This window comes from Sitophilus oryzae, unplaced genomic scaffold, assembly GCF_002938485.1.
Source record: "Sitophilus oryzae breed Bouriz unplaced genomic scaffold, Soryzae_2.0 scaffold_1494_pilon_pilon, whole genome shotgun sequence".
Lineage (NCBI taxonomy): Eukaryota > Metazoa > Arthropoda > Insecta > Coleoptera > Curculionidae > Sitophilus > Sitophilus oryzae.
Genome location: NW_022146163.1, coordinates 4,696,180 through 4,724,094, shown reverse-complemented (window position 1 = coordinate 4,724,094; position 27,915 = coordinate 4,696,180). Strand labels below are relative to the sequence as shown.

Below are 27,915 nucleotides of genomic sequence, written 5' to 3'. Positions count from 1 at the left end.
AATCCATTGTTACCAATAGTGTAAATTATATATTTTTTAAAATATCATATATAATTTGTAACAACAAAATCATCTACACAACAAAATCTACTTATAATTTTTATTTGGTTTTATCTGTACAGGATTTTTCACGGAGTAAAATTTTTGAAACTGATAAATACTTGGATTACAGTTGGGAGATTTTGGACAATTTTGGTTTGAATTTAGGGGGTTTTTAAATTGCTTTAGGGGGAAAGTTTTCGCACACTTGGCGACACTGCACTGTGGTGGAATATGTGAATTTGTGGTTACAAACTCCATTGTTGGACCATTGACTTTCTTTAGTTTAGGGTTTATTAAGAACTGCTATAAACAGTTTAAAAGAGTTAAGTGAATAAACAAACGTTAAGGATAGTGCAATAAATAGTGCTAGTGTAGATATATCGACTTTCTTTTAATCCGCTAACAATATAAAAGTTTAGTCAATGTCAGCAGGCGTGTCAGACCAGGTATTTGACAGTTTTAAGAAAAATTTCAGTTAATAAAATACGATGTAAAAGACAATTTATTAATGAAAGCTTTATTTATTGCAGCGGATGAAAGGACAAGGAAATCAAGGTATGCATTCATATTTTAATTTAATACTTTCATCTGTTTTCGTTCACCTAGGGCATGGGGAAAATATTGTAGTCTACTTAACATTTGTATTGTTGATGTAAGTTTTTTGTAAACTAAACACTGTCTCTTTGATTCTACACCTTTGTTAAGCATTAGAATTGTTTTCTGGTAATATATTCTTAATGTTTCTATCTATGTTTGTAATTGGAGTTTTGGCCTAAACATATTTTATAGCACTTTGTAATTGTAACATTTTGATACAGCCTCTCTATTTCCTATTTCAATTCTCTTTAATGTTCTAATCTTTATTAAATATAGTGTACATTTGGATATATCTACAATATATTTTTATCTTAGTAGGAGCAGTGGCCAATATAAACATATAGATTTATAGGTATTAAAATAAGTTCCTCATAGTTTCAATGCCATTCTTAAAAGGCAATAATTACAATTTAATCATTTCTGAGTAAATTCAAAAGTTGGCTATCTAATTAAAAATAATAGTAATTAAACGTGATTTTTTGTTAAACCGAAAAATGATAGTGTTATTTATATTACATTGTGTTAAATGAAGGTAAAATTCACTAATTTTTTAGTTGATAAGTAGCCTAGAAACAAGCAAAGACTGAATGTTTAAAATACAGACCTGGTCATTCTACATCAGTGGTGTGAATGATGAATGTGTGAATTTTAACTTGTAAAATAATGTTAAAGATAGCCAATATCTTTATGAAACAGTCTAATATGTTAAAAAGAGACAGAAAGTGGGTTGCTTAAGTTTTCTTCTATGCAGTATTGCCAGATTTTGCATCCAACATTTTTTGTCGCCCAAATAGGCGTTTTTAATTGTGCCATAGCTTAGTGTGGACTATTAATGTATGAACAATTAATTAGTCCTTTCCTACAGGAAAACATAATATATAATACTTAGGATCACATAATATATAATACTTATAATTCTATTTGTGTGCCTGCTAATTCAATCTCTTTAACCAGGCTCATATTTACCCATGCAAACAACTGCACATAGGAACTGGCAACTCTGCATTCCTTAATGTCTGTCTCTCATCTGGTTATAATGTTGGTTAACTATTTGTATCTTTGTCTTAGATGTTAAAATATGAACCATGGATTTAGAATGATAAGGTGGTATAGGTATAGCAACCAGTCCACCCAAATTTAAATATCTTTTAATCTAAAGTTAAAATGGTACTTAATAGTGGACATATTTATTAGATGTTTATGCATTTGTATCTTTTTAATGAGGTAGATTTTTATGCAAGAAAGAAATACAACCCATACGGCTTTACTTTTGAGTTACTAGGCTCTGAAATTAGTGGAGTACCTGCTGAAATATAGTATGTTCCAATATAAATAATGTTTTAAGTAGGCTAAAATTGTAAGTTTAATATTTGAAGACGCTAAAACATTGTTTATATAGAATTGACATTGAAAGTCGCGAAAACAAATATGTAAAATAAAAAATATTTTTTTTAAGCATGTATTAACTACTACTGCAAGTACAAAGATTTGTTATTTGTTGTATACAAAATAAATTTAAGCTTTGTACATAAATTATAAATTTTAACGTAATTTTATCAGTTTACTTAGAAAATGGAATTATATTAGATATGATTTTTTTACTCCCATCGCGCCTAAAGAAGTTTTACTTCAAAAATAATTGAAAAATTAATTTTGTGTAGTCTCCAATGGATCAAAAGAACAGTTAGGAGCAACGGCAGAAGGGGCTGCAGGCTCAGAAGAATTTGAACCATGGAGAACACAACAACAGAATTCAGCAGCTCATCCAGCTTACGGTGCTTCCGTTCCTATTTCCAGTGCGACCGATATTTACAACATGGGTACAGGTAAAATTTCAATTTTTTTTCTCGGTCATTTGCCAAGTACACCAATGACTAAACAATACATGGACGCGTAACGTATACAGGTTGCTAATTTGTTTATAACTCGCGGCAGGAGCTTTATGGTTGAAATATGGCAACCTCGGCCCGCTCGTCGATAGAGGACGCGACGACGGGACGAGTCGGCAGCTTAGCTTAGTACTCATTTGGAATTGGATGCAGTGTTGCCATTCTGTTCCACAATAAGTAACCGTCCAATTAACAATCTGTATATGGGCTGGAGCAGAATTTGGGTTGTTAGACGCCATCATTTTGGAGACTACCAGCTCGAGATGAGTCACCACCTCGTCAACAGCGACAATTTTAGCGATTTTTAGTATAAATAGTTTGCTGTGTGTAGTGAACTTCCTATAAACTTTATTGCAATAGTGATGTGTTCAGCTTTCAAGTATAAAGCTGGATTTATAAACTCGGCAGTTGATGTTTAGATGAGGTTAAGTTGACGTTCAAGACGTTAACACTATGAAATGAATGCGCGCATTTATAAAGTCATTTGATCGAAAAGTTGGCAGTTCGTTTTACGTTCAGGGGAGCTTAGAGATGGTCAATATTAAAGTCGGCAGTTGGCGACGTTCGGCACTTGGAACTGCAGCCAATGAGTAAGTAGCCTGTCGATCACGTGAAGTACAGAAAAGACATGCAATGGAAAATTACCCTTATTGTTGTTTTATTATTTCTGTTTTTGTTATGTTTATATTTTGCGCAATGTTGGATTATTATGTTTGAACTTTGAAAAATATCAAAAGTATGTTTAAATAGAAAGAAAAACGTTCCAAATTTTCACAATTCCAAACCTAACCTACAACCGAAACTGACAGTTTACAAATGCCAAAAATGTTGAATCTCAACTGGACGTCAACTCTCGAGTTTATAAATCCAGCATAAAAGCCGAAACGATAAGAAAGAGTCAGGAGTTACGTTTCATAGGTAAATAAACAATCTACTCCACCATTTTATCGTTTTCTTATTGAATCTGATAATTATTTTTCTGATATTATTTTTTTTATTTCAAATGTACTTGATATGTGCTGTACGTCGATACTAGTTTTGTACCTTTTGTTAACATTTTAATACGTTTTTTTATAATTAATTAGTATGAAACCACCTAAATAAGCAGCATACACCATAGGCGTAGTCAAAACATTTATGGAAATTATAAATATTTCTTCAAGCAGGTAAGTTAAGAAAAATATGTGGCCACGGCCTTTAAATAAGAAGACTAAGGAAGGAGCATAAGGCTCCGCGCGCACTGCATCGGATCGGACCGACCAGCAAAAGCGACTGCGACCATCGTACATATAGACGGCACCGGCGTCCACTAAAACATTTCGGCCTGTAGAGGCCAGATTCCTACCTCTACCTATCTACGATAGTCGAGTCACCGCCTTCGCCGGATTGGTACCGATTCAGTGCGCGTACACCTTAATGCTATCCATGTATTCATGCATGGTGGGCGGAAAAAGCTCTCTAGGGTGGGGATCCTTGACAGTTCTGTTTGACGATTCATTTGACACATTTGAATTTGATTTGAAATTTTGTGGATTTGTCAGTCTTTACGGAGCTTATTTTATGTTATTTATTATTTATTCTACTACTTATAGTTGTATAAAGGTAGTAAATCTAGATGGAAATTGTGGCAGAACTTAAATTAACAGTGACATTATCGCGATTTATCGAAAAAGACTCTAAAATAGTTGGTTGTGTAGCGTGCGGTAGATCTCAGCAAAAAGAGTGAAATAATGGAACAACTTTTTGCTAGTAAGTGACTATATAATATACATACGTGTAGTAAACCGATCATTTATGAAATTCACATAAATTAACTAAATTATATATTTTCTTGCATTTTAGGTTTTATTTACTACTTGTCAAAGATCAGATGTCAAAGAATTTTGATACGTTAATTTGACTTACCTGCTTCAGTAGCGTATCGGATGTTAATAAATACTTATTATAACTTATCTATTTTTATTAGAATTATATATTTTTATAACAATTTTAATAACTACCAACATTTATTCACAACGTAAAATAAAATAACAAATTATTGAGTCTACCCCACGTCTACTCTATATCATAGTTTTACATTTTTTAAATAAAATTAGAACGGCACTGATAAACCGGAATTTAAGTCGATCATATTTGAAGCCCATCGCGGTGTACCTAAGATTTTTGATATGCTTCTTCCTTAGTCTTCTTATTCAAAGGGCCACAGCACTGTTTTGATGGCCATGGTAGCAATTTGATATCGGGTGTTATTGGTCCTTGTATTCTTTAGTCATTGACGTGCACAATTTAATTACACAGGGTGCAATGATTTAAATAAACTTTATCAACTTGATTTAAATCATTGGATTTTTTTTATTTTAATCTATATTTTGATTTTCAGGGAAATTATACTAAGACATGTAGAATGTAGAATGAGTGGGAGGGGGGGGGGTAATCACTGCGATCTTAAATATCTATTGTGTCCCCCTTCCTTGAGTTATAACTCGTCATACAGTCTATAACCCATCCTGCATTTTCCTGATGTATGGGGGACAGAGTATTTCCCACCCTCCTCTGACAACAGATTTTCTTCCTCCGAGGGTATACACCCTTCCACGGTTGGAGTTTGGTTTTTCCGTGCCCTTCACAGTCAAGGAGCTTGCCTCTTAGGTAACCATGAGGTGGAGGCTGGAGGATCTGTCTCCATTTTCTTCTGCTTTAACTTGATCTCTCCTTAGACTTGATATCGGTGTTTGGTGTCCCGTATCTATAATAGAGGATATATTTCCCTTTCTCTATTGCCTTCTTCTCTATTTAAGGTCAATTCCTATTATGAGGATCTGACCATGGCCTTCCTCCTTTGAGTTGATGACTCGCCAACTCGATGTCCTTACGTTGGAGTTCTTAGCCTGAATAAGGTTCAGCAGGTACTGCAGGTGGGTGGTGTCTTTCCCCTTGCTTTTCGACAGAAAGACAGTGATGGCTGGAACTTTTGGGATGTTTTCTTCCTTCACTGCAACCAGTCTCGGCCCTTGCCAATTTTTAAGCTTAATTATTTTTTTTTAGAAAAATTAATTTTAAAGTTTGATACTCGATAAATTCATTATGATAACATAAATCAAATTGAAATATATTTGGGAACGTTGTATAGGGATTTGTCTATAAAAAAATACCCGAAAAGCTGCGGTTAAAACTCGAATGATGTATTTTTTCGTTTTTTTTCGGAAAAAGCTGTTGCTCAAAAGTTCTTCAAAAAACGCTTTCAATAGAAACCACATTAAAAACAAACTTAAACCTACTACAACGTATTAAAGAAATTTTTACAGCAAATTAAAGATAATGATCTATAGAACAGATTCCTACAAAAAAGTGAATTTTGAAAAGAATGTCGCTTGGAACCCTATGGTTCTCAGCCTTCACATGAAATTAGAATATCCTACGAATATTGTGATTTAGGTTAAAATTTCCCATTTCCCTCTGGATCTCGAAATTGCGCACGAATCGGGAAATTTCCCACGAGTTGGCATCACTGGTTTGGAGAATGTAACCTAGAGATCAGAAGAGAACTACAATAGGTCGTAGTGGAACAGGTTATTGAACTACCTCAAAAAATCTTCTAATATATCTAATAGAAATATTAATAAAGTAATTATCTAATAGAAATATTTTAAAATTTTTGAATCAGTTTTGTTTTTTGTGTCATGACATTTATTTTATAGGTTATTATGGCAGTGGAGGAACATATCCTTACCAAGCTTATGGAGTAGGAGATGGAACGTGGTCCAACGGCACAGATATGACATTCTTAGGTGGTTACCCACACGATTCATATTCAATGGACGGTATGTAAAAGTTTCTGTAATTTTAAATTAAAAAATTGTCTCATTAATTTGTGTCTACTTGAATAACACACATCCAATAAACAACCATTTTTATATGCCATTTAGGTGCCCCCTGTCGGTCAAAACTATAAACTTAATTTTCAGGTATGTTCGGTCCCTCGACCACATTCTCAAATCCGACCGCTTTTGCCGGTCAACCCTCCTCCTTCAACTACTTCCACAGCAACGGCGACTACAACACCTGGGGCAATCAGATCGGTGGTCAGCGCAAATACGATGATTACTACAGGGATCAGCAGAACATGTACACTCAGGCGATGCCCGATAACACCCTGAAAGGAGTTGAACATGCTATGCAAAACTTAGGTAGGTCTACAATAATATATATACCGTTTGATCGAATGAAATCGGCGTCATAGTGTCTATGACACAATTATATATTATAATGTAGCTTGTGTCGTTTATTAAAAATCTCCAAGTCAACTACAGTCGTTTTTGTTAAATTTATAATTTATTCAGCGTTACACTTTTTGACATGTTAAATGCAAAATAAGCAAGTACCGAACACTAAACTTATTTTATCGCCTAGTCGAAATGCAAAAATATTATTAGGCTATATTGTCATTTTGAAATGAGTTCTTTAGAATTTACAGATATAGAAATATACTGCCACCGGATCACGGTATTTTTTGTATATGTTACGGTTAAAATGGCTACAACCTAACCAAACAAACAGCACAACCACCACCGCAAACTAACACCTAACCAACAAAATATCAGCGCTTTTTGCAAATTAACATATACAGGGTAGTCCGAACTGTATTCCGGAAACATCGGCAGCATATTCTGCAGATAAAAATAAGTAAAAAAGTTCGTATAAATGTATCTCTTAAAATGCTTAGTTTCAGAGATACAGGGTGTAAAAATTTTATTTTTATTTCAATTTTTTCCAAATAATTTCTGAAGTAACGTCAATATTTGTATGAAAATTGGTGTCTGGGAGTTTTTTTTGACATGAGAAATTTGTTTTTGATGTCAATATGACTCCTATTTGTAGGGGGCGCCACCTACATGTGTTTCAACTGTTTTGGAGAGTTATAACTTTTTGACCGTACCTGTATAAAACTAGTGAGTAAAAAAATATACATTTCTGTGACTTTTTACCTAAAAAATGTCTCTTGGTAAAATTCGCTACGAGTAACCGTTCTTAAGATATTTAGAATAGAAATATTCATTACATGTCATTATTGACAAACGATAATACGTTGAGTAGATAGTTATTTGACTGAAATAATAAATTTAGGAAATTTTTTTTTTTTTAAATTAATCACAAATTTTTCTGCGAAAAAATGATAAAACAGGTTCTGTTGAACTTTTGGCACAAAACATTTCAAATTTATGATTTCAATCTAATAACTATTTAGTCAACATGTTTAATTTATGTCAATTGTCAATGATAACAGGTATTGATAATTTCGATTCCAAATATCTCGAGAACCATTACCCGTAGCAATTTTTACCAAGATACCTTTTTTACGTAAAAAAAAGTCGTAAATGTCTATTTTTTTTACTTAGTAGTTTTATACAGGCACGGACGAAAAGTTATTACTCTTCGTAACAGTTAAAAAAGAGGTAGGTGGCGCCCCCTACAAGTAGGAGTCACATTGACATCGAAATCAAATTTCTCATGTTCAAAAACCCTCAGATACTAATTTTCGTCCAAACCGAATTTAGTTCAGAAATTATTAGGAAAAAATCGAAATAAAAATGAAACTTCTACACCCTGTATCTCCGAAACTAAGCATTTTCGGGCATTTCTAAGCTAATACATTTATACGAACTTTTTTACTTATTTTTATGTGCAGAATATGCTGCTGAATTTTGCGGAATACAGTTCGGCCTACCCTGTATACTAACAATGCCGCCGGCGCCGGCGGTTCTTTGTTCAAGTTGTCAAAGTTCTCACAAATTCTGTGACAAATACGCTTTAAAAAAATAACTGCCGTTAAAAAAAGACCGCTTATTAAGTAACTTGCTACGTTTTATATATTATTTATTTTTGAAATTTCATAATAATAATAATTATAAAATTTCATAATACTCTAGATTTCCGCCTTCTATCAACATCACACGTAAGCCGTGAAGTTTTATTTTCTCGGCCCGATTATCGACTCTCATTTCAAAGGCTACTATGACGCAGTTTTGTCGATCATATGGTATTTTATGTGAGAGCTCTAATTTTAATTTGTTTTCGGGTGTGCAATTAATAATTTTATTATTATATATAGATTTGAAGTCATCAAGTGAGGTTAAAGAATTAGGACCCCAAAAGAAGACAACATGGGCAAGCATTGCCAGCCAACCAGCGAAACCCCAATTGACCATTCAAAACCAAGGTCTAAAGAAAAAAGGTCCTGGGATGCCACCCGGTCCAATAGTTCCTGGAAAGCACAATATGGATATTGGAACATGGGATACAAATAAGGTGGAATTATATATTTTTTCTAATATACGTCTCAAAAAATACCTTAATCCGATATTCTATACAGAGTTGTTTTTGAAATACAATCATTTTAAACTAAATTTGCCGCTTAAAGTTCTCCCAAAATACTAAAATTGATAATTTTGGTACTTTATAACCTGAATACCATATAAGCACTGACGTATCGGGGGGGCTTCGGGGACTCAATATAATTTATGACAATAGCATGCAATATACCCTCTGGCAACGCTCGGCTGTGGGTCCCGATTTCCGTATATAAGACGAGCATATTTGTAATATACTGAACAAAAAGAAAAGAGTAGAAACGTTGCCAAATGTACTAAATAAACCGAGAAAATAAGACATGGCAGAGAATATGACAGCTTCGTCGCGGTCGACATGGTTGTGCCGCATAAAAATTGAAAATCATAAAATTTTAATCCAGTACTTAAAATTTTAGGGAAGGGACATCATGCGTTCAGCTTCGCGATTTAATTACGTCTAATTATAGCGCATTTGTTTATTTATTAACGAATCATTGGTTGTAATTTTCCTTATAACTTGTAAATTTATATATGCAAGTTAGAAATTAAACAACGACTCTAAAATGGCCAGACGTTTTTCGTAACCATTTTTGGTAAAAATAAGTGGAATTGAATTGGTGCTGGACAATGATCGCGCTATTTGAATTCAAAAATCAATATCTCGAAATTTATTAGATGTAAATTGTGGGGTTTAAAAAAAATAGTAATGGTTCTGCTATATCTTCTTCGCAGACAGTATGTCAAAATCTTTACAAATCAAAAAGTAAAAAGAACTAAAGTATCGCGCGTTATGTATTAAAAAGTTCAATTTTCAAATTACCGCGATTAATGACGTTTTTCCCTTGTAAAAAAATGGCCACCCTAACGATATTCTTGTAACTCGATTTCAAATTCCCAGAAACATATCTAATGATTTTATCTACTTTCGAAAAAAAATTGTAGAAATAAGCGTCTTTTAACCGTGATTTTCCTTTACTCGACAAGGAAAGGCGCCCCTGTATCTCCGATAAATGTGGTAACGCTGTAATAGCACACCTTCGTATTTTTCTCTCTCCTACTTAATAAAATCCCCAAGCGATTTACTTCCACACCTGTAAATACCAACACAAGAACATGACTTGCCAACGCGGTAGTGTCGTAGTACCCCATGTTTTTAAAAGAACACTCATTGTAAGATATTTTCATTGTCATCGGTAGATATGCCAATGCGACAATGATTAGAATGGTCATTGACGGAAACAGTACTGGGAGAACACCCTCAAAAGGACAATTCCACTTCTCCAACTCCCAGTTGATGACATACCAAGAATGTACAACTTTGAGAAACACTTCACTGTAGTATTGAGCAATAAGAAGGATTGGAAGAGACAAATGTTTGCGGAGCAGGTAAAAGACCATACCATGACGTGGTATACTGATCCTTCCAAAACTAAAGCAAGAATAGGGGTATTTGGGCCGAAAACTAAATACTCCGAACCAATGTGCACTTACCCCAGCATCCTTCAGGTAGAAATCTACGCTATCGAAAGATGCGTTCAAATTATCTTAGATAGGAACTAGCGGAAACAAGAAATAGCCATCTTATCCGATAGTCAAGCAGTATTAAAAGCGACCAACCCAGTAACCATCATTTCGAAGTTGTTCAAAGAATGCCTAGTGAAGCTGAACAAACTAGGCAAAAAATGGAAATAAAAGACATGCTACTCTGGGTGCCAGCCTATCAAAGGATAGAAGGTAATGAAAAAGCAAACGATCTATCTAGAAAAGGAGCAACCACTCCACTAACTGAACCAGAAATTAACTTAAAGCGGAACTGAAGTACCTGGAAGATTCCATCCAAAGAAATGGGGATCTTTCAAATGTCTGAAACTGAAGACTCGAAGAAATTTTTCAGAACTTAAAGACCTAGAAAAGTCAAGGATTTTTCTAGAAAGTAAGAACAGTCTTCGGATTGACACGGGGTTTTTAAAAGGGCACTATCTCCTCAACGAACACCTCTATAGATTGAAGCTAAGAAATAACGGCGAATGCAGATTCTATGGGTAAAATGGGGAAACACCAGGACACCTTATCACTGAGTGCGCCGAGAGGACAACCATTTGTGCCATAAACTTTGGTACGACTGATATTGGAGATACTTACCTCTATAAAACTGTCTCAGATACTGGCTTTTGTCGAAGCCCTGAGACTATATGAAGAGTTATAATTCAAGAAAGGGGGGCACAATAAATCTGTAAGGTTGCGGTTATTAACCCCTCCCCCATACATTCTACAAGATATTTTCAATTAGAAATGATAAACTGGTATTACCCAATTTTGGGAGAGCTTTATGTGCAGAAAATTTACTATGAAAATGGCCGTATTTAAATTAGCTCTCACGTTTCAATTTCAGAGTACACCACCCCAGCTACCCCCTATGGTGACAGCTCCGCCGCAACCCCAGCCTAAGGCGCCCATGCCGACGGCACCGTCGGGAGGGCCGGTACGGGCTAACTGGGCGGCCCCGCCCCCTCAGTCCGTTCGCCAGCCGCCGCAAGTCTCGCAACCGCCTCCTCGAGGACCCCAGCACCCTATGCCGCCGGCTTTCGAACCGCCGGCTATGATGCCGCCCCATCTACCCCAAGTACCGACAGGATCGCACATGCAGGTTAGTAAATTGGTGATCAGATAAAATCTAGTTCATGTAAACAATTTATTCCTGTACACCAAAATTAAATACTTTTATGGCGGATTCATTTCTTCAAAAGTCTTCGGGGTATTTTGCCACTAGAAGAAAATCTACAAAATAATATATTTATTTTTTGTAAACGCCGCTGCGCTAATCTAACAGAGACCGATTTGTCAGCGGTATTTTACTAATTTACTATGTTAAATGGTATTTTACTAATTTACTATAAAAAACGAATGTTAAAAGAGCAAAATTTGCCTAACAAACAGAAATAAATCTTATCATTTTAGAAGGTACATTTCCGTCGCGTCGTCGGAAGCAAAAAATACAGAGAACAAAGAAAAACTATTTCAAATATCTAAATACAACAATTCAAGAACACTTTATTTTTTTTCAACAGATACATCAATCTATTAAAAACCGTTGGGGTTCTGTTAAAAAAAATTATACCTATCAAGTCAAAGTTCAAAATTAACAATTACTACCTGATCACAATTGAGGAGACTTACTAAATGCATTTTGTCTATTTTTTTTAAGATTTTCAACCAAAGGTGACATTGCAAACCACATATAGTTTAGGTACATAATCATAATACACATTATGTACGTAAATTCAATAATTTCCGAATTATGAAGTTTTGATTTTGAAATGTCAAACAAAAATTTTGTCATTTCCAGACTTGATATTGTCAAGAAAAATGGCGCATCCGCCAGAAATTAAAAATGTATTACTGGTTGCCTGCACAACCGCAACGTATCCGCCAGAAATTAAAAGACTTTTTCAGGCGCCATCTTTTAGTCAAGTCGAGAAGTAAGGGAATCAGACAATAGAATTGTCTGGTATGAAGAAGTACGCTTTCCGAGAATTGGGGAAATTTCGAGAAGCAGTCAATAGAGTATATAAGCCGGAGCCATCGACAACTGAGACAGTTTTTGAAATTTGAATATACCGCGTGGAAATTGAAAATCGGACAATTTGGTGAAGGAATCTTATAAATAGTTAGTTTGTTGTGTGTTATAAGTTAGTAATTGTGTATAAAGTGAGAAAATAAATTCGTTAAGTATTTTATCGTGAGTTTAAATTAGTGGACCCACGGAATCCGTAACAATTGGTGTCGGAAGTGCGATTCAAGAGGATTTTAAGAAGAAATTAAGTGGATTGGAAGAGTTTTAGACCGAATTAGAGTATTTTTATGGTTGGTACAAGGGAACAAGCGAAGAAAATGGAGGAAGTAAGCAAATTATTGGGTGATTTTATGGAGAATATGAGAAGAGAGAAGGCAGAAGAACAAGAAAGACTCCGTAAAGAACGAGAAGAAGAGCGAGCCCGATTAGAAAGAGAAAAGGAAGAGGAAAAACTACGACGTCAACAAGAACAGGACCGGCTTGAGAACATTTTCGAAGATTTGAAAGTTCAACGACAACAAGAGAAACAAGAAGAACAGGACCGGGCTTGAGAAAATACTGGGTAATTTGGAAATTCGTTTGGAGGAGCGACGTCAAAAAGAAAGACAAGAAGAACAGGACCGTATTCAGAAAATTTTAGAAAATCAAGGAATTAGACAAGAACGGTTGGAGAAAATTGTTGAAGATTTAGAAGTGCGTCGCCAGAAAGAAAAATTTGAAGATCAGGACCGTCTTAAGAAAACTTTGGAAAATCAGGAATTTCGACTACAGAAGAATTTTGAAGACCTGGAAAAACGACAGGAGAACCATTTCCAAGAAGTCGTAGAAGATCTGGAGGAGCGCCTTCAGCAGAAGATAGAAAGGTTGGAGATGGACCTACAGAAGACCAAGGTACAAGTAAGGACACCTGGCGTTCCGGGAACTGCAAACCTTAAGGCCCCGACCTACGATGGACAAACGACATGGACAATGTACCACCGTCAGTTTGAAGCAGCCGCCGCTGCCAACGGATGGACTGACCAAGAGAAAGCAGCAGCACTTGTCATCGCGCTGCGTGGCCCTGCCCTGGAACTGTTGCAAACTATTCCTGCAGCCCAACAGCAGGAATACCAAACTTTGGTCGCTGCACTGGACAGAAGATATGGCGACCAACATCGACGCCAACTTTACCAGGCCCAGATCAAGACACGCCTGCAGAGGTCCGGAGAGAGTCTGCAGGAATTTGAAGCAGACTTACGTCGGCTGGTACATCTGGCATATCCAGAAGCACCGGAAGGATTTAGGGAGGAACTCGCTGCTCAGTGCTTTATCAGCGGACTGAGGGACAACGAATTACAGAGGGCGCTGCAAATATCCCGATTTTCTACCAGCAGCGAAGCACTGGTCAGGGCGCTGGAAATCGAAGCTGCTTTTAGCGCCATCCCTAGACCGAAGATAAGATCGGTAACGGTCGAGGAACAGCCCGAAAGCACTCACAGAGGTTTGGAGGAGATGTGTAAGAAAGTCGACAAACTATGTGAGCTACTAATAAACAAGGGAGTCAACAACACCCAGACAGAGAACCAGAGAAGATTCCAGGACATAAGGTGCTTTAGATGTGGCAGGAATGGCCACATTAAACGGGATTGCCGCGTTCAAATGCGATCCCGTTCACCATCCAGAGAACGTAGGCACCAGGAAAACTAAAATCAGTCAATACTAAGGGGCGAGTATTGACTGGGGAGAACAGAGCCCCCAGGATTTTTTCCATTAGGAGTCTGGGAAGAACCGCTGACAGTTTAGTGATCGACGGGAAGGTCAATTGTAGGAGAATCCGAATGACAGTGGACACTGGCGCTATGGTATCGTTGGTGCGGGCTAACTCAGTGCAAGAATTGAAGCTGATGCCTCTGAGAAGAAGAGTGTGTTTACGTACAGTTACGGGGGAAATGGCCGTTGTACGGGGAGAGGCTATCGTCGAACTGAAGTTAGGAAATTTGAAGTTCCAGCATAGCGTTTTAGTGGCAGATATTGAAGATGACTTCATCTTGGGCATGGATGTGATTCGTCAACATGGATTTTCGTTCGATCACCAGAGAAATATCCTGAATATCGGAAATGAAGAGTTTATGTTATCTCCAGACGAGGGACCAGGAAGAATGGATGTAAGATCAGCGGAAACTGTGGTGATACCTGGTAATACCGAGAAGATCGTATTCGGTAAAGTGGAGAAAATCGCTGGGTGCTGTGTTGGACTGGTACAAAGTAGCGACAACAAACAAGATAGGTACTTAGTAGGAAAGTCATTGGTGAACACCGACAAGAATATACCGATCAGAGTTGCGAATGTTTTCCCGAATTGTGTCAAGATTAAAAAAGGTGACAAGATAGCCATCTGCGAACCTGTAAGAAGTGTCACCCGATGTGATGAAGTGTCGTCAGCTGTTACACAAAAGGCATCCCAAGAAACACTAAAACATCTAGAACAGCCATGGGATCACCTAACACCTGAGGAGAAACAGAAGGCTAAGCAGTTCCTGCTAAAGCATGGCAGTATTTTTGAGAAGAACAACAGTGGAAGAACGGATTTTGTGAAGCACCGGATTAATACTGGTCATGCTCAGCCGATTCGACAACGTCCTAGAAGAGTTCCCCTTTCCAAACAACAAGAAATGGAGACAATGGTAGATAAGATGCTAGAAGATGGAGTTATCGAAGAATCATCGAGTCCATGGTCATCTCCTGTTGTTTTGGTGACGAAGAAAGATGGTAGTACACGATTCTGCGTGGATTATAGGAAGCTCAATGACGTCACTAAGAAAGATAGCTACCCACTGCCACGTATAGATGACACATTAACAACTCTGGCAGGTTCGTGCTGGTTCTCCACTCTCGACTTAAAGAGTGGATACTGGCAAGTTGGTCTAGACGAGGAAGACAAAGAAAGACGGCTTTTTCTACAGGAAACGGACTATATCAATTCAAGGTCATGCCGTTTGGATTATGCAATGCTCCAGCCACTTTCGAACGTCTCATGGAGGTGGTGTTAAGAGGATTAACTTGGAAAACGTGCTTGGTTTACCTCGACGATGTATTGGTTATGGGAAGAACTTTTGAGGAGCATTTGCGAAATTTAGAAGAAGTCTTCGGCCGCATAAGGAATGCGCACCTGTACTTGAACCCGAAGAAGTGTAGCTTATTCCAGCGACAAGTGGAATTTTTGGGCCATGTAGTCTCAGCAGACGGAATTTACACCGACCAGAAGAAAATCGCTGCAATCAAGGATTGGCCTAAACCTCGCGACAAACATGAACTTAGAAGTTTTCTGGGTTTATGCACCTATTACAGAAGATTTGTCAAGGGATTTGCCAATATAGCTGCACCCTTACATAGACTTACAGGTGATGAAGTCGGCTACGAATGGAACACCGATTGTGATGTAGCCTTTGGAAGACTTAAGGCGGCTTTATGTTCAAGTCCTATTCTAGCCTACCCGCAACAACAAGGGAGGTATATCCTGGATACCGACGCCAGCAATATCGGCATAGGTGCAGTGCTATCACAAGTGCAAGATGGCGAAGAACGAGTGATAGAATATTACAGTCGAGTTCTATCCAAACCAGAAAGGAATTACTGCGTTACCCGGAAGGAGCTGCTAGCAATTGTGAAGGCAGTTGATCATTTTCATAAATATCTGTACGGCCAAGAATTTTTAATTAGGACAGATCATGCGGCTCTCAAGTGGCTTATGGAGATGAAACAACCTGAAGGTCAAATAGCACGATGGCTCGAGAAGCTCCAACAGTATCACTTTACCATCCAACATCGTGCTGGAAAAATGCATGGTAACGCAGACGGTTTATCCAGAAGACCCTGTCAAACCGATTGTAAGCACTGCTGTAAAACGGAACAACGTGAAGGCACTGTCATGATAAGGAGTTTAAACTTGGAACCGATGAACAGTGGACGACGACACAATTGAGGAAAGATCAAATGGAAGATCCAGACATCGGAGCAATACTACGGCTCAAGGAAGGTAACGGCGAGAGACCACCGTGGCAGGATATTGCGGACAGAGGGCTCGTTTTCAAAGCTCTCTGGGCTCAGTGGAATTCACTGGTTATTGAGAATGGATTGTTAAAGCGCACATGGGAAAGTGCGGATGGCAGCACAGTAACAACTCAGTTACTGGTACCAAGGAAGAAAGTTACCCAGGTATTGGAAGAAATTCACGGTGGTAAAACTGGAGCCCATCTTGGGGTAAACAAGACCTTGAGCAAGCTGAGAGATCGCTTTTACTGGGTGGATTATTGCGAAGATGTCAAGAAATGGTGTCGACAATGTAAAATTTGTGCAGCCAGCCAAGGACCAAGCACTCGATCTAGGGGAAAAATGAAACAATATAACGTTGGACTGCCATTCGAAAGAATCGCTGTTGACATTGCAGGCCCATTCCCTGAAACGCACAAGGGCAACAAGTACGTTTTAGTGGCGATGGATTATTTCAGTAAATGGCCAGAAGTTTTTGCCATTCCAAACCAAGAAGCATCGACTGTAGCTGAAGTATTAGTCAATAATGTCTTCAGTAGATTTGGAATTCCTTTAGAGCTTCACACTGACCAAGGAAGGAACTTCGAGTCAAGACTGTTCCAGAAGATGTGTGATCTGCTTGGTATTCACAAGACTAGGACAACAGCTTTACATCCGCAGTCTGATGGGATGGTCGAGAGATTCAATAAGACCATTGAAGAACATCTCTCGAAAATGGTGGATGAACATCAAAGAGATTGGGATCAGCATATACCACTATTCCTAATGGCATATAGAAGTGCAGTTCACAACACCACCGGACTTTCACCATCGAAGATTTTATTTGGTCGAGAATTACGGTTGCCTTGTGACTTGGTGTTCGGATCACCAGACGACAGCACCACGAACGTAGAGGACTACGCGGATGAACTGAAGGAAAGGTTATTGGGAATTCATAAGGCCGTGAGAAGTAAGATTACGCTAGCCAGTGACCGGATGAAAGCTCGTTACGACCTCAGAGCTAATTCTACGGGATTTCAACAGGACGATATGGTATGGTTATATAACCCACAGCGCAAGAAAGGGAGGTCCCCAAAGTTAACTCCAGCATGGGAAGGTCCTTATACAGTCATCAAGAGGATAAATGATGTTGTGTACCGGATTCAACGCAGCCCTAGAAGTAAGATGAAAGTAGTTCATCTGGATCGATTGAAGAGATACCAGACAGGAAACCTTGATCGGGACGATCAAATTTGAGAAGGGGCAATGTCAAGAAAAATGGCGCATCCGCCAGAAATTAAAAATGTATTACTGGTTGCCTGCACAACCGCAACGTATCCGCCAGAAATTAAAAGACTTTTCAGGCGCCATCTTTTAGTCAAGTCGAGAAGTAAGGGAATCAGACAATAGAATTGTCTGGTATGAAGAAGTACGCTTTCCGAGAATTGGGGAAATTTCGAGAAGCAGTCAATAGAGTATATAAGCCGGAGCCATCGACAACTGAGACAGTTTTTGAAATTTGAATATACCGCGTGGAAATTGAAAATCGGACAATTTGGTGAAGGAATCTTATAAATAGTTAGTTTGTTGTGTGTTATAAGTTAGTAATTGTGTATAAAGTGAGAAAATAAATTCGTTAAGTATTTTATCGTGAGTTTAAATTAGTGGACCCACGGAATCCGTAACAATATAATCTCATTTTATACATCTCTAAATGGTAACTTGAAAACTCATGTCAAATATTATCACAGTTTCCGCAGAATGGCATCGTTAAATGAAACCGAACTCAACCGAAATTAATTAAATCAAATTGTTTAAGTGATATTTTCAAAAGTCAATAACTCGAAAATGGTTGGTTTACATTGTGTGTATCTTAAATTTTGCTTAGAATTGAAGGAAGAACCGAAATATGCAATAATATACAAGGGGTTCCATTTAAAAAAATTAAACTTTGATGTGCCACGACTTTATGACCAACCCTGTATATTAAATTACCCGCTAATAGATATTTAAAAACCCTATAACTTTTATATTTAACTTTTTATACCTCTTATATTTTACCTAATAATCGACCGTTCCCATACATATTAGCGACCCTGTATAACATCTTAATGTGTTTAGAATATGATGCCTCCTCCAGCCCAGATGATAATGTCAGGATCGCTGACTCAGCAAGCTCCTTCACATCCAGTTTTGGAAGAGCTGAAAGGCAAAAACAATTATAATCCAACGGATTTCGATCTAAGTGCGCCTAATGCAAGATTTTTTGTAATTAAGTCTTATTCTGAAGATGATATTCATCGTAGCATTAAGGTAAGCTAATATACTTTCCAATTTATTTTAATTACAAATTTATTTAACTCTATAGATGACTGTCATCGTGTATACTACATAGGTATATATTATACAAAGTCTGTTTAAAGAGCTAGGGAACATTTCAGCTTAAAATGACAGACAACAAATGTAGCAAAAAAACTTATATGACTGTACAACCGTCGTTTTGTCATCAGTATTTATTTACTATCCGTTTTAGGGTATGTCTAAAATTAGTTCATATTGTTTAGGAAATTTGAAGTACGTTCCAAAATTAGAAATTGAGCGCGTTCCGATTTTATTAATTTCAAATAAATATGTTAGGCCTGTATTCAATTCGTTTTTCGTTTATGTTTCTAAATTTTATTTCAATTTAATTGGATTTCCTGATCCGGCCGGTATTTAGGCCGGATCGGCCGGATTTAGTGGTACCGCCGGATATCCGTTCCATCCCTTGTTACAACCCCAGAATATTGCTTATAAGAACTAAAAATACATATTAAGCTTGTGTATTTATTTAAATTAATTGTTTAAACATTTTTTACGTTAAAAGTTGAAAAACTGGTGTACTATGTTAATTATAGTGCAACATCACATGATATTCTTTTATCTTATTCGTGTGCGATAATGCGCGATACGAGCAGTTAAACGTTTTTTTAATTTATTGATTGATTTTGGATGATTTACTAATTACTTTAGTCTCGTTTTTATCTATAGTATGAAATATGGTGCAGTACGGAGCATGGCAATAAAAGGTTAGACCAAGCTTACAGGGAAAGGGAAGGTAATGGTTGTGTTTATTTGTTTTTCTCTGTAAATGGATCTGGACATTTTTGTGGTATGGCTCAAATGGTTTCACACGTTGATTACCATGCCAACAGTTCCGTTTGGTCGCAAGACAAGTGGAAAGGCCAATTTAAGGTGAGTATGTTTAAAAAACGCATTTATATTTTATTATATTACATCAGGCTGATTAATACTCTAGATTATTATATTTTTACTAAAAATTGGGCTGTAATTTCACAATTAACTGCCATAAAGTTTTAACAGCATTCTCTAACCTATCCCGAACTTTATTCTCACGATTAAAGTCATCTTTACTTTCTTGTTGAATAATATATTATTATTTAACTTATGAAATGTATAGTTTAAAACGATTGGATGTCAAAAAAATGTTTTTTAATACTGTAAATTATGTTTCAGGTGCGTTGGGTCTATGTAAAGGATGTGCCTAACGTGCAACTTCGTCATATTCGTTTGGAAAACAATGACAACAAACCTGTAACCAATTCAAGGGATGCTCAAGAAGTACCTTATGCTAGGGGACTGCAGGTAATATATACACAGTATGTCCTCGGATTGTCTTTACAAGAGGATTTTTTTTATTATTGATATTTTGAGAAAAATGCATTCATAAAAAAATTTACTTGTTCTAAAATGGTTAATCCCGTTTATACTTTTCCAAATTTCCATACTGTTTTAGAGACAATTAAAAAAATATATGAAAATATAGTGAATCATTCTTAAAAGTCCTAAAAATCAAAAGGCGTTTCTGCGGTAATATCATTTATGGTGTATTCTGTTGCTTACCTTGGTTATGGTTTTATGTTCCGTTTCTATCAGTTTCCTAAAAGTTTTCTTATTACGGAACACGGTTCCTGAAACATTCGGTTATAACTGTCATCAAACTAACCAGCGCGAGAAGGTTCGTTTTTCTGGTTTTGTTTGTCAGTGTCATTTATGTGATAGAAATCAAGCAAATATTGGAAGTTCTAGTGAAATTCTCATTTCATTTCTAAAATTTGTAATAATATTTTGTATTTAGATCCAAAAGCAATGGAGGTAGGCAGTAAATGTAAATTAATTTCATTAACTAAATAGAATTACTTTTTAGGACCATTTAAACTTAACATGCAGCCATTGTTTCTTAAAGTTAGGAACATTTAAAGAAAACATGAAAAACAAGACAACAAGTAATCGTGAATGTTTTGTAAGCTATAAAAATATAAATATTGATTAGATTTGTTTATTTATTATTGATCTGTTTTAATATTGGACCTGCAAATCTTCACTTGAGCTGTCTAATGACTTTAACAGTTTATTAATAAAGTACTTTTCAATATTAAACTCCATTGAAAAGAAGAAGTAAACGTAAAAGCAGAGAATAGGTACATTAAAAATGCATAAAAGTTAAATTTTATAACAGAGGTATTGAAATTTAGAAAACGTCAACATTTGACGTTTCCAGTATTTTACCAAACCGATGTTTTTCAGGAACCGCTCTTTACCGTAGTTTACCGGTCTGGTTCGCCTGGTTTTGCAACGGAATACAGCCTTAAATTTCATTCTTTGATAGATGGTTACCTAATATTGAAAAATAGGAAAAATGAAATTTCCATTAACGTCATATTTATTACTGTTGTTAAAATATCACCTTTTTACGATAATTATTATCACCCTTTCCGTAGCCTTTAAACTAAACGAATGTTAAAACAGCAAAAAATGTGTTGTTAATTAAAATTCTATTAAAGCCTGTATTTACTATTTTAGTACCAAAAATCATAATTTTCAGGTACTTCGCATCATGCACTCCTACCGCCACTCCACCTCCATCTTCGACGATTTCATCCACTACGAGAAGCGCCAGGAGGAGGAAGACCACCGCAAGGTGCCGGCGAAGGAGCCTCACCACGACGGGGGAGACGGTCGCGGTGGCGGCGGAGGCAGAGACAACGATCACCACAGGGGCGAACACCACCGCGGTGGGGGCGGAGGAGGAGGAGGACGAAATCACGACCGCGAGCGCGACCGTGACGGTGAAAGGAACGACGGCCATCGTGGAGGGCACAGGGGTGGCGACAGGGATGGCGGACATCACGGTGGAGGCCATCATAGGGTAGGTTTACTTTATTAATTTATTAAAGAATATAAGGAAAGTCGCCATTTTATAATATTAACAATAAACAATGTTTAGATATCTAATCAAGATGGTGATGAACCTAACAGTATAAGATAAAATCTATACTAAACTACAATATAAATTACCCAACATCACAAATAACACCTATTGAGCCAAAAATCTAACTATTGATTTATGCCCAGAAAACGTACAATTGAACACCATTAATCACCCGAAGAGATCTCTCTATTGGAGAATACATAACAGAACCATAACTAGTTGCGTGATATGACACATTAAAATGTTGAAAGTCACAGTGGCGGCTCGGGAGTATACAGGGTGGTCCGAATTGTATTCCGGAAACTTCGGCAGCATATTCTGCAGATAAAGACAGGTAAAAAAGTTCGTATAAATGTATGTCCTAAAATGCTTAGTTTCGGAGATACAGCGTGAAGATGAGAAATTTGATTTTGTTGTCAATATGACTCCTATTGGTAGAGGGCGCCACCTACATGTGTTTTAACTGTTTTGAAGCGTAATAACTTTTTGTCTGTACCTGTATAAAACTACCGATGGAAAAAATATACATCTCTGTGATTTTTTACGTAAAAAATATCTCTTTGTGAAAATCGCTACGAGCAACCGTTCTCAAGATATTTAGAATGGAAATAGTCAATACATGCTATTATTAACGAAAAATAAACACGGTTCAGTAGGTAGTTATTTCACTGAAATAATAAATTTGGGAAATTTTTATTTATTTAAATTAATCATATTTTTTCTGCAAAAAAATTATGATAAAACAGTTTTTGTTGAACTTTTGGTACAAAAACATTTCAAATTTATGATCTCAGTCTAATAACATATTTAGTCAACATGTTTAATTTATGTCAGTGATGACAGGTATTGATAATTTCGATTCCAAATATCTCGAAAACCCTTACTTGTAGCGATTTTTACCAAGAGACCTTTTTTACGTAAAAAGCGTCGCAAATGTATATTTTTTTACTCAGTAATTTTATACAAGTACGGACGAAAAGTTATTACTCTTCAAACCAATTAAAAAATATGTAGGTGGCGCCCTCTACTAGTAGGAGTCATATTGACATCAAAATCAAATTTCTCATGTCAAAAAACTCCCAGGCACCAATTTTAATCTAAATATTGACGTTATTACAGAAATTATTTGGAAAAATCGAAATAAAAATGAAACTTCTACACCCTGTAAGCATTTTTGGACATACATCTATACGAACATTTTTACTTATTTTTATCTGCAGAATATGCTGCCGAAATTTCCGGAATACAGTTCGGACCACCCTGTATAGGATGGTGAGGCTACACGAAGTTAATAATTTTATTTAAATACGAAGAAATTCTCTCCTCTATGAAGTATTATTCTGCGATGCGTTGTCTGACTCGTGTTTTTTTTAAATGGTACGAAAACGAAAACTATTAGGTTTACTACCAAGAAAAGTTCTTAAATACCTGTTGCCTAGCTTGCCACTTATTAAATATTGCGGGAATTTTTGACTCTTTAATATTTGTCTTTCTCCAGTTTTCTTCATTTCTCTCACGACTCGTCTACTTGGCAAGTACGCCAATATTTGCGTACTTGGCAGTATACTCACTTTGTAAACAACATTGGCAAGCGTGGCGCTCACACGATGTGTTGATTTCAACATGTACGCCAGCACAAACGTTTAAATCCTTGGCAAGTAAACAGTATAGTCGCATCCATGGATACCGGTTGTCCCGAAATTGTTGCTAGTGATTCTTTTTTCTTTTTAAGTTCTTTTACTGTACACTGCAATACGACTTCTATGTTCTTTATGTTTGGCCATTCAGATGAAGGGCTCATTTTCGTATAAATCCATAAATTCCAAAACAGCATCATTTGAAGACTACATGGGAAAAACCGGCTTTGTTAATTTTAATTGGAGCCGACAAAAATGCAATTTAGTGTTTTAAAATAAATATATTATTTTCGGTTGAATAATTAGAAAAATATATATTACTACCAATTCTGAATTATTAATATTTACTGTCCTCCATTCACGATACTCTTCCTCTATTCAATTGAGTCATAAAGTTCAGAACTATTCCGCGCCGAGATCCCCTTTCCCCTCGAGCACCTTCCTATAAATTAGTGCTTGGAGGCACCAGTCTATCGCGCACAGCTCCTTTCAGAGCCGTTCTCGAGTAGCCCAGGGCTTAAAGCTCTGAAACTTGAAATTCGCGAATGGAGGACAGCAATTGTCAATTATCGCCATATTGTGAAATACAGAAATAGAAATGTCAAAATGCAAAACAAAACATGGAAAAACCAGGGATGTCCAATTAAAGGTTGTATAAAACCTAAATTTAAACTATTATTTTTTTGTTGTAGAAAGAACGAAAGAAAGTAGAAAGAAAATTAATATTTAAGTATGTTTTTATTAGAATACATAAATTTACTACATGTAATACTAATTGCAAGATGCATGCTTGTCGCCCATGTGTAAGGACATAACTGGTTTTTGCCATTTACGGGTGGACTACTCTAGTTTTTCCCTTGTACGGCAAAATAACCAAGCTGTAATATCTCTGGGACTAAGCATATTATTGCTTTCTTTTTTCTCGAATGACGCTAACATTTAGCTACCTATAAAGTTGTATGGCTATCTTAATTTCTATGAAAATGTGACAAATCTGGTTTTTCCCGTGTGCTCTTCATTTATCCACTCCATTTATTTCTGAAGGAACGATTTAGGAATGTCGCCAATATTGAAGTTATTAATGTAAATTTGATATTATATAATCTATTATTGTTTTAACGTTTTAAATTATCCGCAATTAACTCGAAAAACGCTACGATTCGGAAATATACGAGACAAACGCTATAACAGTACAATTATTTGCGCAGCCATTTGAGCGCCTCGGCAAGTATAGTCAAGGCTGGCCAAGGCTACAGGGATGGCTATGTTTACCGACAGAGAGTGGGAACGCGACGAGTGAAATAATTGCACAAGGAAACCGTTCTCACGGCATGGCGAGTATATTCCAATAACAAATGTTTGTCAAGTACAAGAACTGTGAGAATACGCCTTTAGAAAAGGAGTTTCAATTACAGTTGTTCTAGCCCTAATTGTCCAAATAAAAACAAAAACATACGCCAATTAATTTACACAAAAAAAATTGAAAATAACAAAGTCATGTTCAATGTCGGTGGTATCTTTATCTAATAACTCACCGACACTAAACTAAGTCGTCAGTTGATATAGTAATTTGTTTGTTTGCCGTGCTGGGAAATCCAGCCCGGTTAGCTCGTCTGATGATGGGATATAGTCCCCGAAACCGGTAACGAGAGGGTGGTTTGTTTCCCTACAACGGCAAACATAACTTTTTGTTACTTTTAATTTTTCATTATTTTTGAAAGCGGAAAATTTTAGAAAACAACAGTTGTATGGCAAGAAACTTTTATTTAAAAATTATATTTATATAGATATTATTTTTTTATTTAGATAACCTTCTATTTTGTATTTTTCTTGTTTTTAGGAGCGGGACAATAGAGGCAGAAGCAATCGCGGAGGAGTTCGCAATTAAATTACCCCGGGGCATAACACATCTCGACGGCCGCTGTTTATTCTATAGTGTTATTTCTATTACTGGCTTCTTAACGGTACATGTCATAACTTTTGCACTTTTATTTTAATCTAAATTTTATACTGAGCTTTCCGTTATTATTCATATAATACTAAAACATTTGTTTTTGTTGTTCTTTAAAGTAATACGGCTCAGATCAGATATTTGCCTTGATAAAGAAAAAAAATGTATGTGGGATTAATTCAACATAATTAAAAATAAAAATGGTATATGGATTATATAGTAAAGTAGTTGAAATTAACAAACTTAGCGGCTCACTTTTCGGATCGGTAGTACATCTCGAAAGAATTCTAAAAAGTGCAGTGTTTTGTGTTTAAATGAAGTGATTGGACTTCCTGCGAAAAAAATGTAATATAAATTTTAAAAAAGAAACAGATATAGTTCAATTTAAAACAGACTCTTAATTTTTCCGGACTGATTTTTATCATTATGTGAAAAACTGTGTGATAAACAGGAAACATCATGATCGCCTTCAGATGAACTCACCTCTGTGAAAGTGGAAGAACATTAGCAATTCGGCTTCGTTTAGTTATTAAATAGAAAAGTGATACTTTTACTGATTTTGTTCGAGGTATTTTTCAATTTTCTAATCTTGTAAGTAAAGAACTGATTAATGCACAATTTTTGTATTGTTGGTAAATTACAAAGTTTAATAATCATAGGACTGAGACTCCAAACAAGCTATGTTCATTTAGATAAAAAAAAATATTTTATATTAAGCAAATAAACTATGGCAGATACATAAAACTTTAAAGTGTGTACAGTATTGAAATGATAAATTGTTTTTATTCTTCATTTTTGAAGGAATAAATATACTGTATAAAATATGTAAATATTATGTTCTGTATGGTTTATTTGTTTTTCTTCCTTGATCTGTAGATATTCTCATTTGTAAAATAGCATGCCCTTATTGAATGAAATTGTTTATAATTAAATCAACTTTATCACTTGTTTTATTATGTTCGAAAAATCAAAATTTTTGGTTTAACGAATGCTTTGTTATTTTTTTTTATTGTATCACATTTTAATCATTTTACCAAGACATTTATTTAGGATAAATACTGATCAGCAGAATAAAATTTGACCAGGATAAGGGTGCACTTCACAAAGATCTTAAACAGTATGTACAATAGATATTATCGGTTTTTCAGATATTCATTTCAAAATTCAAGATATTTTTTACTAATTTAACTATCCTTGTATCTCTTATGGTTTATTAGAGCTCTGTATAGTGCATTCCTATTTAGAACACTGTATTATAGATCGTTTATGTTATTTGATTATTTTATATTCACCCAAATTTAATCAATTGTAATATGTTGTTAAATGTTGATGTGTATAGCAGAATTGAAAAATATTAATGCCAATTCTAAATGAATATTTTTGAAGTAGATAGGTGACAAATTTATAGTGTAAAAATATTGAGTTTTTTCTTATGATCAAAAAGATTCATAATCAAGTAGGTTTTGACTTTGACAGGTAATAAATTTCTAATGTAATTTCTCACAAGTATGTCAGAAAACTGTTTGAACGCCATGTATTTATGTAAATATACAAAAACAAATTATACTCTCAAAGAAAAGCTTTATTTGGTTCTAAAATATTCTGTGTTGAAGTTTTAATATGTAATAAAAATTTATAAATGTTTTTCCAAGATATAAGGTGTTAGATATTATTTTTAAATGAGTTTTTACTCAGTAACTTCTGAAGAATTAAATCTATTAAAATTAAATTGTGGGAATGAATTCTGTCACAGAAGTAATAATAAAAAGAAACTCTATAAGTTTGTGATAAGAGTATTGTGCAAGGTTTCCTATTATATGCTATGTATACCGGGTATTTCTCAAGAATGTCTCACCCCTATAATTTTTTTGTATTTTTTCAGATAAAAAAAGATTTTTTTGTTAAAAGTGTTAGTATGACATATATTGTCAAGGTGATTAACTCCCCTCCTAAACATTCTAAAACATATGACATAAATTAGTATTGATTGACGTATTCAATTGTTTTCGTGCACTTTCTGTTTCACCGGAAATGACTACAGCTTTTGATTTTTAAATGGCACCTTTGGTATTTTTTTACTTTATTTGTTAGAAAATGACACTCTGAATAGAATGACATATAATATGTCAACTATTGACATTTTCGCTTAAAAAATCGTATTTTAAATTTAAATTTAGAGTGCCATGGCTGTATTAAAAAGTCATTTTTAATCAAAGAACCTTGGAAAAATAGATTTTACCGTCTTATGTTTTTCGTGTCTTGTCCTGACTTAAAAGATCTCAATTTTTTTGAAATGGAACGAGTGTGGCCCATTAGCACATTTGGAGAAAGCATTTTCTTACGAATAATTTGGTACAACACACTTGGTATTTCAAGTCAATTTGTCATTATAAACCACCATGTTACAATTTCAAATATAACATATGCGAAAATGTCAAAATTTGACATAGTATATGTCATTCTATTCAGTTTGTAAATTTCTATTGAATAAAGAAATACTGAGGGTGTCATTTAAAAATCAAAAGTTGTAGTAATTTGCGGTAAAACAGGAAGTGACCGAAAACAATTGAATACGCCAATCTATCCTGATTTATGTCA

General features: G+C 35.6%; 1 protein-coding gene across 2 annotated transcripts; it reads left to right on the top strand.

Annotated features, from left to right (window-relative positions):
- The first annotated feature begins 249 nt into the window (after positions 1–249).
- Positions 250–27,351, top strand: LOC115877543 (YTH domain-containing family protein 3). 2 transcript variants are annotated; one of them, XM_030893779.1, is made up of 12 exons: positions 250–488; positions 573–597; positions 2,301–2,459; positions 6,227–6,349; positions 6,494–6,715; positions 8,638–8,834; positions 11,268–11,522; positions 18,579–18,770; positions 19,488–19,691; positions 19,974–20,102; positions 21,343–21,666; positions 25,207–27,351. In XM_030893779.1, the coding sequence occupies exons 1-12, from the start codon at positions 465–467 to the stop codon at positions 25,252–25,254; spliced, it is 1,902 nt and encodes a 633-aa protein (XP_030749639.1). In that variant the 5' UTR covers positions 250–464; the 3' UTR covers positions 25,255–27,351. The 2 variants fall into 2 exon arrangements, with proteins under 2 accessions (XP_030749639.1, XP_030749638.1); XM_030893778.1 differs by having other exon boundaries at positions 2,301–2,465.
- Positions 27,352–27,915: the final 564 nt, after the last annotated feature.

Excerpts from the sequence above, each read along its gene's own strand:
- LOC115877543 (XM_030893778.1), top strand. The coding sequence starts at position 465 with ATGTCAGCAGGCGTGTCAGACCAG. Across the intron at positions 598-2,300 it reads GAAAGGACAAGGAAATCAAG|TCTCCAATGGATCAAAAGAA; the intron begins GTATGCATTCAT and ends AATTTTGTGTAG. Across the intron at positions 20,103-21,342 it reads CTTATGCTAGGGGACTGCAG|GTACTTCGCATCATGCACTC; the intron begins GTAATATATACA and ends CATAATTTTCAG.